Consider the following 13,087-nt stretch of genomic DNA (forward strand, 5'->3'; position numbering starts at 1 on the left):
CCAGTTCAATGGATTCCTCACTTGTACCACCTCTGAAAGTATCAGTAGTTTTCTTGAACCATAGAGAGCTGTCCTTCGTTTCCCTTCTACTCTTAAGATTATCGCCTGTCAAATACTGTCATTTACAGAGGAGAAGAAAATACTGATGAATGTAAAAAAAGAGAGAGGATAGATTTGATAGTGCGAAACATGAAAGCTAGACTTGAAATTGTATTTGACTAATATCTTGGCCTCCCCTTCTCATTTTAAAGACGGTATATTTAAAATAGTGGCCATTTCACCATATTAAAATATTTCTTGTTTAAATTCTGTCAAGAAGCTTTGATATAAACATTTTGCAATTAAAAATAAAAGCCAAAAATAGGGGAGAGACTAATATAAAGGAAGAGGCCAAAGCAAAACAAAATGAAAAAAAAAAACATTCCAAACATAATTAGCAGTTATAACTTTAGAGTTTATGAGAGCTGGGTTGCCCATTCTCACTTGCCAAGATAGAAGCTGTTGGAGAAAGAAACTGGATTCTCAATCTCAGATGGTTATTCTTTTTTCCTAATGGAAATTTTATTATGATTTCCAGGGATGCTGAATATGCACACATCAGTTCCCGCAGATAGGAACAGATAACATGGGTGTTTCAACCATGTGCATTTAAAAAAAAAAAAAAAAGCAAAAGAAGAGGAATAAAGAAACAAAGAAAGAAAAAATGAAAAAGGTGAGAGCTAGTTTGACAGCAGGTAGTATTGCCTTATATTTTCTGGTCCTTCTCTAGCTGTTCCATTCTCCTGACCACCTATGCAGGGAAATGAAGAAACAATGTGGTTCCTCCTGTCTTTCTCTTTCAGTCTTTCCTTCTAATGTTCAAGTTAGATAAGCACATAACTGTCATTGCATCTCTATATCTTCCTCCCGGAAGTGTCAAAACTACTGGCCTTGGGGGTAGAAGGAAGACCACCAGAGAAAGAGAGGGGGTGGGGAAATTGGAGCGGGCGTGTCTCTCCGCCTTAAAACCACAGCTGAGCTTACACCACAGTATTCCGGTGTCTGTAGGGTGGAGGAGGCAGCACAGTGCCTGGCTTCAGCGAGAACTCAGAGAGGTATTCAGGATTCTCTGCCACGATGGGCCGGATCCGTCCATTTTGTTTATAAAAATATTTTGTGCTGTACTCCTGCAGGTAGTCTGGGTGCTGGAGGGTGCTCCGAGGTGGCAGGCTGTGATTCCAGTAGTCAGGGTTGTCAAACGCTTTCTTGGCCTTCTCAGGCACAGACAGTACGTTGTTCTTCAGGTACTCAGCGTTTCCCAAGGTGTTGGCAAAGGTGTTGAGGTACAGTGGCTCATTCACATACTCATCCTCTGCCTTGGGCGGACCATTGGAAGCATTGTGATATTCGGGATTATCCAAAGCTTGAAGGTCTCCGTTTTTTCTCCGAGAAACAAAAGGGTTCTCCTCCACAGGATTTAGGTATTCTGAAGGAATACAAAAGTATCAGCCAACATCTACTTTCTACAAAATGTTAATCAGACTCAAGTTATATACAATAGTTAGCTTCTTTGTCTAGAATAGGAAAGCCACAGATTTGTTTTCATGAATTCTCAGAACTATTTGTGGATCACTATTGCAGTATGAATAAAAGAGTAAGTGGACCAAAAGTGTTAATGATAAAACAAGGCACCAACAAGGCCAGGATCAGAATTCCTATCTCCTAGATTGTTCTTTCCTTCCAAATGCATTTTTCTCTTCTGCATATTGATTGGGCCAGTTATTTAAATGTTTTTGTTTCCTAAAAATCAGTAATTTCTTCTTCTATGCCAAGATGAAGAGGGGAAATAAAGGAATAGCGTTTTTTAGTTTGTATGGTTTTGCTATGAATGCCTATACAGGTAACAAGGATTTGATTGGAGATGCTTTACAGAAAGCCTTTACACATGAAAAAGGAAGCATCTAAGGAAAGAAAACTCAACTAATAAAACAAATCTGACAGATATCTAATATGCCTCCAGTTGATGTGCTTAACATTACATATACTTCTGCTTAACAACAAAGTATAATTATAACAGTTATTTCCACGGGCCAATCATAATCACAAAATAGCAAACTATATGAAATAGCTACTTTGCACATAGAAACCAATTAGTGCCTATTTTATATGGTCCACTCTAATAAATCCATCTAGTATAGGTATTGGCTTAAAATATAAAAAAGAATAATGCCAATAGTTAATGCTGCTCTCTTCAAGCTTAATTCTACCTCCATGTCTATAATATAGACTACATATACACACATATATTATAGACACTCTTTTTGTCCTCTCTTTTACTATATACACAAAAACCTAAGCTATTGCTAGTTTAGAGTCAGAGCATAAAGAAAGCACAATTCTCTACTGAGAAGTCACCATTCTGAAACACACTTTCTAACCCCTATACTTAGCCCAAGACACAGAAAGAAAAATTCCATCAAGCCAAGATTATTTTTCCCTGAATATGAGTATACTGGATATAATAAAGTAATGAATGTTCTACTATCATATATATGAATTACAGTTCAATAATTTAAAAGACACTATCGTTTCATTCTTACAATTCTGTGAAAAAGGAAGCAAAAGCCTTATTTTTCCAGCTTCATAAGCAGAAAAATTAGAGTAAATGATGTATGCAGGATACAATTTGTGTTGGACTAGAATTCAGGTCTTCTAACTCCTACTGCATAATCTTCTTGTTTTACTGCACTATTTTTATTATTGTCCCTATAGGAGTGGGGTCAACTTTACTCTTAGCAACAAGCTTTAATTTGAAAAATATATGAAAGAACTTATAAGAAAGGCAGAATTAAACTACAACAACCTTCCATAGAAATGGATCTCACTATTCAGAAATAAAAATCTGAGACTACTACGAGACTATATAGACTGACTTGCTCATCTCTTAGAAGCCTTATATTACCTTTTCTCCACGCAATCTACTTATTTATTGTCCTGATGCAAACTTACATAGCTGTGAAGTTATATGTGGAGGAGTAACTTTATGATTTAGTTGACAATCTTTCCAGAGAGGATTCTGCTTTGGGGGGAATCTGCCAAATCTTCACAAAACCCACATCTGTGTCACTACTGGGTTACTATAAACATCCAACTCTTCATTCCATTAAAACTTTTATATATAAGTATATATTTATTTATCTTTCTATGTGTCTAGACAGATATATTTTAATATTTAAGTTATTTACAGTGTGTACCAGGGGATCTCTAAATTGTATTTTATAGAAGTGAAAATAACCATATAGAAAAGGACATAACAGGCTCTAATGCACAGTCTTAAAATATAGTTTGCTGTTGACACCGAAGACACGGAGAGACATGATCATCATTTTTTAATAACAATCATCCATCTTCTCTGTTTTGTGATGCTGTTAGCTTAGAAGGAAAAAGCCTTTTTTTCCAAAATTGAAACATTATTTGATTTGTGTGTTTAACATTTCTACTACTATTCAAAATCATTGTGTACTTTGTAAAACCACAAACTATTATTTTCAAGACTTGGTGGTAGGCTTATAAGTATATACAAGGTCAAACTTTAAGTTTTGAAAAATGAAAGTCCAATAAAGCAGTGGTTCTGATATCTTGTGATATGCTACTTCATTCAAATATTCCAATAACGATGTTTATGTTATGCTTTTCGAGCTTGATTGTGTATGCAGATAACCTGGGCATCTTGTTAAAATCCAGATTCCTATGCAGGCGGGGCCTGAGATTCTGATTTCTAAAACATAGCTAAATAATGTGGATGCTGCTGATTCGGGGACCATACTCTGAGTAGCAGCAGCCTAGGCCTTTTCTGGGTCACAAATGTTATCTAGTGCAGCTGTTCAGCAATTTCTATTCTATACTTTGTTTACCTTGATGGAAGTGAACATCAAATGGCAAACATTTCTGAATACTCAGTGCGTACCTTGTTTGGGTTTGTCTCGCATAGGAGTCATGTAGCCTTCTTCATCCAGCTCTCCTCGTGGGCTCCGTTCTGGGGCAAACACTGTGGGGTCAGCACTGTACCTCTGGGTGCTACTGTCCTCTTGGACACGGGGTGCCGCTGGCTTGCGTAGGGTGCCGTTACAGCAGGAGTCATCAAAAATCTCAGCTGTGGCACCCTGAGCAACTGGAGCTTCTGGGATGGTGCTGGTTGTGGCTCTATAGGGCACGGACACTCCTTGTTCTGCAGCAAAGCCCCCATCTCGGTATACGAACTGGTTCTGTTAATAGCAGAAACACATTTGGAGAGAAGCTGTTGTTAGGAATAGTTGTGAAAAATGAATGCTCATAACCAAAAGGATATCAAAGCTAGTCTTTCATAGAATAGTCATAATATTTATTGATTTTTTTCTCTAGTGGCTAATGAATTTGAGTTTTAAACTAGAAACACCTAAAATTTCAATTTTTCTTAAAAGGTAAATTGTGGGAAAATAATTCAAAAGCATATATTTTAATTTTGCTAGCCAACTAAAACATAACTTAAAAAAAAGTATCTGGGCTGGGAGCGGTGGCTCATGCCTGTAATCCTAGCACTCTGGGGAGGCTGAGGTGGAAGGATCGCTTAAGGTCAGGAGTTTGAAACCAGCCTGAGCAAGAGCGAGACCCCGTCTCTACTAAAAACAGAAAGAAATTAGCTGGACAACTAAAAATATATAAAAAAATTTAGCCGGGCTGGTGGTGCATGTCTGTAGTCTTAGCTACTCGGGAGGCTGAGGCAGTAGGATCGCTTGAGCCCAGGAGTTTGAGGTTGCTGTGAGCTAGGCTGACACCATGGCATTTTAGCCCAGGCAAGAGAGCAAGATCCTGTCTCCAAAAAAAAAAAAAAAAAAAGAAAAGTATTTGGTTTGTACCCCCATAATTTCCTGAAATAAAAAAAAAGTACTTGATGTCCTTTTTCCTACAACTGCCTATTTTTAGTATAAAATTCAAAGTGAATTCTTATGACAAATGGCAGTGTCACTCACTGTTGTCTTTAAGAATAGAAGTACATTGATATGTAATATTTTGAATGGTGCTATTTTCGTATTACCTTCTATTCTGGGATTACAATGAGTTTCTGAGTACCTAACTAGAGAATCATCACTGAAATTCTGACTTTTTAGTATATAACCTATGATCATGGAAGTAAAGATAACCTTCCTCCACCAAGAAGTATAATTTATGAGCCCACGTAAATCCTTCAGATAAAAATTGAAAGCTACTGTTGATGCATGATATCTGAACTTTGGATTATCTACTGAGATAAAACACATCTACAAAGCCAGCTACACAATCTACAGCAAATTCTTAACTCACTGTTGGCAAAGGCAAAATGAAAAAAATTATGTGGAGACAAGAGAAAGGAAATATGGTAAGCAAAGACCAAAAATCCTAAAAGATGAAGGTTGATTGTGAAATACTTACTCCTGACATGGGGGTGTAGGCAGGAGGAGGGCTGTGTCCAATTTCACTCTAATAGGAAAGAAAAATGGAATGATGGATATAATAAGAGGCAATATGAATGAAAAAAATTAAAAAGAAAAGAAAAGAAAAGCCACGAGTTGTATGAACCAAAGGGGAAAACGTGCACAACAGTGAAGTTTCCTAAACAGTAAAACTCTATGCATTCTGACTACAAGCAAGTTTGTTTATGTGTTTTGAGGAAATTAATTCATTTAATTCAATCCCTGAAAAGAAAATCACACAGAAAAAATTAAATTTTTCAAAAGATTAAAAAAAAGTCAACAATAAACATTTTTCTGATTAACCCAGAGGAAAGGAAAAGCAATAAATAAGTATAGGTATAAATGAAAAAGTTTCTTTCTTTACATGTCAAATGACTGAAATGACCATACACCACAATTATTAACTTTTCTCTTATAAGAAGAAACGTGTAAAAGGAGATAGAAGTAGATTTCAATTTGCCTGGAATGATTTTTGCAATTAAGCTACATTTATTTTTCACTATTTCAGTAAAGGGTCAACTTTGTACCTCTCCTTATAAAAAGGTACATACTATTTTATCTTCAGTCTTGCTTTTTTCTTTTTGAGTTAAGAAATAGCAGAAAATTTGGAAAATCAATTTCTTTCCTGGAAACATACTTTAGATTCCTTTTATGTATTAATATCTACAATCAGTCAAAACCAGATTTCAGTTAAAGAAACAACAAAAAGACATCTATATTTTTATGGCTTAACACTCCAGCCTATGGACTAAGTGAAAGCGGATATAAAAATACCATAAAATATTAAGAACAATGCTCCTTAGGGTAAGGAGAAAGGGTTGTATGAATAACAACTCTGTTTCTTAATAAAAAATTCATTAAATACATTTCTTGAGAACCTACTGTCTATGTGCCAGGCACTTTTCTAGGCACTGGGGATAATGAATAATGCAGGCCTAATAGCTGATTTTATGAGGCTTGCATTCTGTACATTCCAGCTTTAAGTGAACAGAGATGACTAAAATAAATTTCTAAGATGTCTACATCTTTTATATGAAACATAGCTAAATATTATTCCAGGTGAACTTTTATATAATTTAGAAATTCACAAAGCAATCTAAGAAGAATATGGTCCCATGGAGATTAACTATTTAATGTAAACCAATTACAACTGGATAATGTAAATTCCCTTAACTAACAGTCTGTTGGATTAATCAAGGGACAAGTTCTGAATCCCCGTAGTGAGTTTACATCTTAATTTCTGCCACAACTATGATGGCATAGAAAATATTTATCTTTTTTCTTCTCTAATAACCTAACAACACATAGAAGATTATAACAACAAAAAGTTAGAGATATATTTAATATGCAATGCATAGGAGGTAGTATTGTACAACAGATTGTTTTACGACCAGTTAGAAGCCCTGGGCTCCATAAGTGGTGTGAATTTGCTCAATCATGAAACAGCTGAGACCTTTATTTTCATTCTTGGCCTCTCTACTTTACTCTTAAAGAAGATAAAGTAAGATAATATATATCGATGAACTTTGTAAGTTCTGCCCTATTATATAAATGTAAGGGCTATATCAAATTTAAATATTCACATCTGCTAAATTGAATTTGTAAAGTCAAGCAATGAAGATGACAAAGCTACTCATCAAAGAGGCATTTTTAAATATTTACTTGTTCACTAATCATCTTAAATATGGGTGTATTTTGCTATCTTTTAGAAATACATGAAATCAAATACACTTGTTCATAAAATTTGAGAAAGGGATTTTCTATATAGTCCAGTGAGCTGTAATACAGATGGATGGTACAAGAGATATAGCAACAGCCTGGTAGAACTTTATCATATTACGAACACTGGCCTTACCTTCATCATTAAACACCAATTATTCAGCAAATATTTATTAAATTTCTACAATGAACCGCAGGCTCTGTGGTAGATGCTGGAGACACCACAATGTACTAGGAAAGACATGACCACTGACCTTTTAGAATTTACACTGTACTATCAAATATTACCTGAGATTGTTAGAAGAAAAGGAAAGTGGAATGAGGCCAGAGTGGATTTATTTCCATTCTATGATTCTACATTAGAAGGCAAGGTATTCCAAAATATTCATGATTACCAGTGTCCCTTTCACCCCTGACCTTGCAAGTGTTGCTGTACTAGGTAACATTCTACTAGAATGTTCAGCTAAGGAACCAGTATTGACTGCACATTTTGCGTTTTATAAACCTTGAGAGATAAATGATCAAAGAAATAACTCGCAAGTCATTCTTCATTAGGAAACAGTTTATTATCTGTATCCGTTATGTAAGCTAGAATGCCTTCAATCGTAAAGGCGTTGTATTAAAGTAACTGGACCTCCTGCAGTTATTCTGTACTGAGAGGTAAAGCAAGGCCATGCCCTATTAGAATGCATCCACTGTCCCTGCTTTTGACAAGTCTGTCAGTTAGCAACCTGCCAACTCTGTGTCTGGACATACAGCCAAATAGCATCGCAGTAACAGGAGCGTTGTCATGCTTTTCCCTGTTTCCAGCATTAAAATGGAAAAAATGCAAAGCAAACCCCTTTAGCATTCATTGTTTTTAGGGTTACTGGCTGCTTTTTATGTTTCTGTTTCCATTTTTTCAGTTTGCTTTTTTATCTATTTTCCATGATAAAAAGCACCTCATTCATTCCCCCCTGGAAGGGCAATACAGCTCCAAGGGAACATCTGTGAGGCCAATTAGCTGGGCTGGAAATGTGATATAATTGTTGTTTAAATATATTTAAATTACATGTTAATCACTATGTCATAATTTATAAGCTTTGAAAATAACTTTTTATACTTCAGAGCCAAGCCAGATTTTACTTGTTTTTGCTGTTTTTAGTTTGTAATAAGCTCTTCTCATTTTTTTCCCTCTCAATTCCCCATACTTGAAGAGCTGAACTTTTAATATTGGAAAGAATGACAGCTGCAAGTAAATTGGTGGAGTAAAAATTAAGATCCGCACAGCAGTCAAAATGAGCTGGAGTGACCTTAAAGTTCTAAGCAGAACAAAGCACTGCTCTCAGTTAAAAAGCTTTTGTTTTCTCATCATGCTACTTTCTGCTGTCCATCAAAGTCCAGCTTTGCGGATCTTTAGGAAGACGCATTGGGTGCATCTGTTCAATTAGCTGGTGGTTTACTGTCAGCAGGGCAGAGATAGCAAGCAGAGGGCTATGAACTGGCAGGTGATATGGACTTTGTTCCTGGTGGGGGGATTTGTAAGGGTGATAGATAGAATTGAGTTTAATTCTTTGGTCATGTCACTGGGACACTGTATGATTAACTTGGATTCAAATACCAGAGGTTATAGAGGAGGCAAGTGTCAGCAAATAAATCAAATACAGTGTTAAAATCACGTTTAAATATATCATGCCCTAAAATTTGCTTTTTGTTGAATGATAAATAGTTGAACACTTGTCTCATTATATGCACAGTATTGCTTATATTTGTATTGTTTAATATTGTTCTTGAGAAATTTTAAATTGTTAACTAAATAGACTGCGTCCTGTCATATTTTTAAGAATAATTATAGAAATCTATTTTCTTAGGAAACAAAACTATATGCCTAATGCCTAACTTCTATCTAAATTAAACATGTTCTTATCAAGAGAGAGTTGTTTTTTAATCTTTAAATAATTATTACTTTCAATAGTAACTATAGGATGTCAGTTTCTAGGGTCAAGAAATACTCTAAATCCTTTTAACTAAAATAGAATGTGTCTCTGTAAGACATTGCTAATCCATCAGCACTAATTTATTATCTAGATACTTAACGTAGTAACTGTTAAGGGTTCTCAACCTTCTGTCCTCCCTGATGTGTGCTTAACACCCTGATGGGCACTTCCGCACCTTGACAGGTCACATAGCGGTGCACAGAAAATGTTTTCTGCGTTACATGTAATTCCTCATGCATGGTGGTAACTGTGTCTCTCTCACAACTGAGTTCAGCATCCCAGTGTTTTGAGACAGTTAGATTTAGAACCTTCATTTCTCATAAGGCAACCAGAAGAAAACAAATAAAATGTGTCTGTATATAAAGACTGGCCTGAGCTTATTGAGATTTCAGCAGTTAAGTGAAATTTATATATATTACATATAATGTCTTTTGTCTATTTATGTATGTATTTATTTATTAATTAACTCATTTGGTTCGATTATGTGGGACATGCTTTTTTGAAGAAACTATTTTCCCTTATGTGTGTGTGCACACACACATGCACATAAACACAAACACAAAATAATAATGACGCTATAATCCAGGTGAAGCGATATCGACTTGGGCTCTTTATCTACTTTTCACTAGCCTTGGTAACTTTAATCTTTCTTTTTTTTTTTATTCTTTTTCAGACAGATAATTTGGTGGCAATTTAATCTTTCTTATATGTGTCATCTACTCAATTACTTAAAAAAATTTAATGAAGGGGAGTTGTGAATGGTATCAGTAAATATGAGTGAGAGCCAATACAAAATTTACAAAGACTGAGGAAATAGTGTATTTTATAAACATTAATAAATCTACTATTCTTAAGTAAGTCCAAAGTCTACTTAATTACAATGTCTATTCTGTTTCATAGATGATTATATGACTACTCTTAGGTAAATTGAAAAATAGGAAGGGAAACTAATATATATCATGTACCTACCCTATTCCCTGGACTATTTTAGGTTTTATTTATTCTTACAACCTTGCAAGGTAAATATCTCTATTAAAAATCATAACTCCCATTCTACAGATGAGAAAACTGAGGATCAGGAAAGTTAAAGGATCTGCCCATGTGCTCACAGCCATTGTTGGCTACCTATAAAGCTCATCACTCTGTTATTTTTTCATTATGCCACACATACATCTTCGACATTAGCATATCTATCTATTCTTTCTCATCTTCGCTCTCGCTCTTCCTCTGCATTGTACCCTAACTCTTTTCTCAAATAATTTCTCATGGTTTCTCTTTCTAGTTTTCGTGAAAAACTAATCTTAAAGAGGCATTCGAAATACTTTAGCCTTAGGTATACAACACTGACAAAGCTTTACAGTATTGCCCCACCCAGCAGATTTGCACTCAAATTAGTTACAAGGACCTAAACTAAAAGAAGGAAACTTTAACTAGAGTATTAAGAGTTAATAGCACATATATATACACATATATATATTTCATTCTTTCCTAAAAGTTCTTTTTTGCCGATCTAAAATTGTGTGTGTGTGTGTGTGTGTGTGTGTGTATATACACACACACACACTTACCTATCTTGCCAAGAGCAAAGCCAGCCCCAAAGCAGGAGGAGATAGTTTTAAATAACTGGAGAGCAGAAATATTTTTCATGATAGCACTCTTGCTTATGGATTTATGGTTCCTAGTACAAGGCTTAGTCAATAAATACCTCTTCCTGCTTGACTGGGGGTAAGTATGCTATTGCATCCCCAGGCAGCAATTCCTATACCCTTTCCAAATATCAGTAGAACAAGAGCAAATTTCCCCTTAAAATATTCATGGCTAGATGAGTTAATAAAATGAAACTGAAAATTCCTCACTTTACACCTTTCTGCTTTAAGTTGCTGCTCTGAGCAGTATTATATGATGGAATCAAAGAATGTTATTAGCACAGTCAAAAAAGAAAGGGCATAAAGAAACATAATTATACATTAATGCCAACATTCCTTAGCTTCATTCGAGATAAGCAATAAGAATTTTGTCACCCTTCTTGAGATGAGTAATCACACAGCATTGATTTCTTTATCCTGGTGCAAGTTCTAAATGTCTTTCTTTTGTTTGGTTGGTTCTGGTAACATTCTCTTTTTTTGCCTGTTTCTATTTCTTTTCACAGGCATGTTGTGATGATTGAAACTTTTCCCAATTATTACGAAGCTACTTGCTAATGCATGTATCTAGAAATCTAAAGAGAACTTCTAGGACTTTCTCAAAGACCTCCCAACAATTCTTTTCAGTTAGGAAGGTATGTCATTTTTGTAATTTTTTGAACATATGTTTAGGAACATCTAGTTCTTATTGCAATGTCTTTAAGAGCAGAAATGAAATCATCAAGCCTTTACTATGTCCAAATTCTAGAGTAGCCTAACTGATTCTTCAAATGAATCCTAAGGTTATCTCTGTTTGAGTGTTTTTTATTCCAACATCATAAAGAGCATTTGATGAAGATCTCTTATATTCATACACAAACTAAGAAAATTAATAGCTTAAAACAAGATAACCGATGCTTATTTAACCCACTGAATCTAACACATTGCCTTTTACAGGCTATTAGCTCATTTGTGGGCTTGCTTTTGTTTTGTTTTTCCCATTTTTCAAATGTGGATATTGTTTAACAGCAAATGAATCTTGTTCACTAAGATATTACATACAAGAGGTCTACTCAGATGCCAAGATATGCGCCCGAAAAAAGAAAAAACAGAAGTCCACTTAGAAATGTTTGTTAATGGTTATTTAGAGTTATTTTATTTATTTGCAAATAATAAAGCAACAGTGAAGTTGTCAACCTTCTCTTTAGAAATAATCCAAGCTCAAGAAGTTTTATTATATATTCAAAATAACAATGACAGCATTTAGAGCAATCTGTGCAGGAGAATGTAAAAATATGAAGGGCATAGTTGTGAACTGGGGGATAGAAAACAAATAACATAGGAAATAGAATTGCAAATTTTAGAAACCTAATTTTGGCATGTCGATTTTATTCAGTGTTTTAAATGATAGGTGCTGGCAACAAGCAAACAATTTAACATAATACAGATAAAGCCTTTCAGTGCTCGTATCATTTCAATGTGGACCAGGTTGGAAATATCTTCAGCTATGCTAGTTTATGCAAACTGTGTACCAGATAAAAAGTGAATTTGTAACAATGGTTTATTCATCCAACTACTGCTCTTTAAGCAACCAGGTGGCACAGCTGTTGCTGTAAGTAAAAAGATTTCTAACAGTCCACCTGGAGTTAGGGCAGCTGGTTCGTGTGAGCTGATCTGAATAATGTACTGTGGATACTCGGGTACAGCAACCCACAGAACAAACAGCACATGACTGTCCCATCAGCCCAGAGCAAACACTAGTTACATTTCACAGAAACAGGCTGGTATTTACAACTGATCTGGGTAAAAATGAATATCAGATTGAAGGCAGCACCCCGAGAGAAAAAGCTCTCCCCAAGAGGTACTTATTGACCACAGTCTAAGCAGATTTTACCATTTTTGAAAAGCCCCCAAATCTGATTTTTCTGCATATAAAAAAGAAGAAGAAAAATATACAAAGCATTCCTACATCTATTTGTGAACCGCTTTGGAATTTCCTAAAATAAGAAAATGACCAATACTTCCTAATTTTGCATTTACACTGCTTGCTGTCAAAGTCAACCTAGATTAGCCAAGATCATGACCATAATAATTTTCTTTCAAGTTCTAAAATGGTCAGTATTTCACTAAAAAAACGAATGAAGAAAGCAAAAATCAATAGAACTGAAACCAGAGAATTTAATTTAAATCGGACATGAATACCAGAGATGACCAATTCACATTCTCTCTATTTTAAGCCTAAGTGACAGAGATGGCAAGCAACTTTCCTCAAGACACAGCTAATTACTAACAAGGAAAAATC

General features: G+C 35.1%; 1 protein-coding gene across 1 annotated transcript in view; it reads right to left on the reverse strand.

Moving 5' to 3' along the window:
- Positions 1 to 1,019: 1,019 nt before the first annotated feature.
- Positions 1,020 to 13,087, reverse strand: part of ERBB4 (erb-b2 receptor tyrosine kinase 4) — a 399,926-nt gene continuing 387,858 nt past the window's right edge. Inside the window, exons 14-15 of the mRNA XM_012661216.1 lie at positions 3,947 to 4,244; positions 1,020 to 1,465 (exon numbers count right to left, since the gene is read on the reverse strand). Coding sequence (XP_012516670.1) covers positions 1,020 to 1,465; positions 3,947 to 4,244 — 744 coding nt within the window. The remainder of the gene's footprint in view (positions 1,466 to 3,946; positions 4,245 to 13,087) is intronic.

Source organism: Propithecus coquereli, unplaced genomic scaffold, assembly GCF_000956105.1.
Source record: "Propithecus coquereli isolate 6110/MARCELLA unplaced genomic scaffold, Pcoq_1.0 Scaffold70, whole genome shotgun sequence".
NCBI classification, from domain to species: Eukaryota; Metazoa; Chordata; class Mammalia; order Primates; family Indriidae; genus Propithecus; species Propithecus coquereli.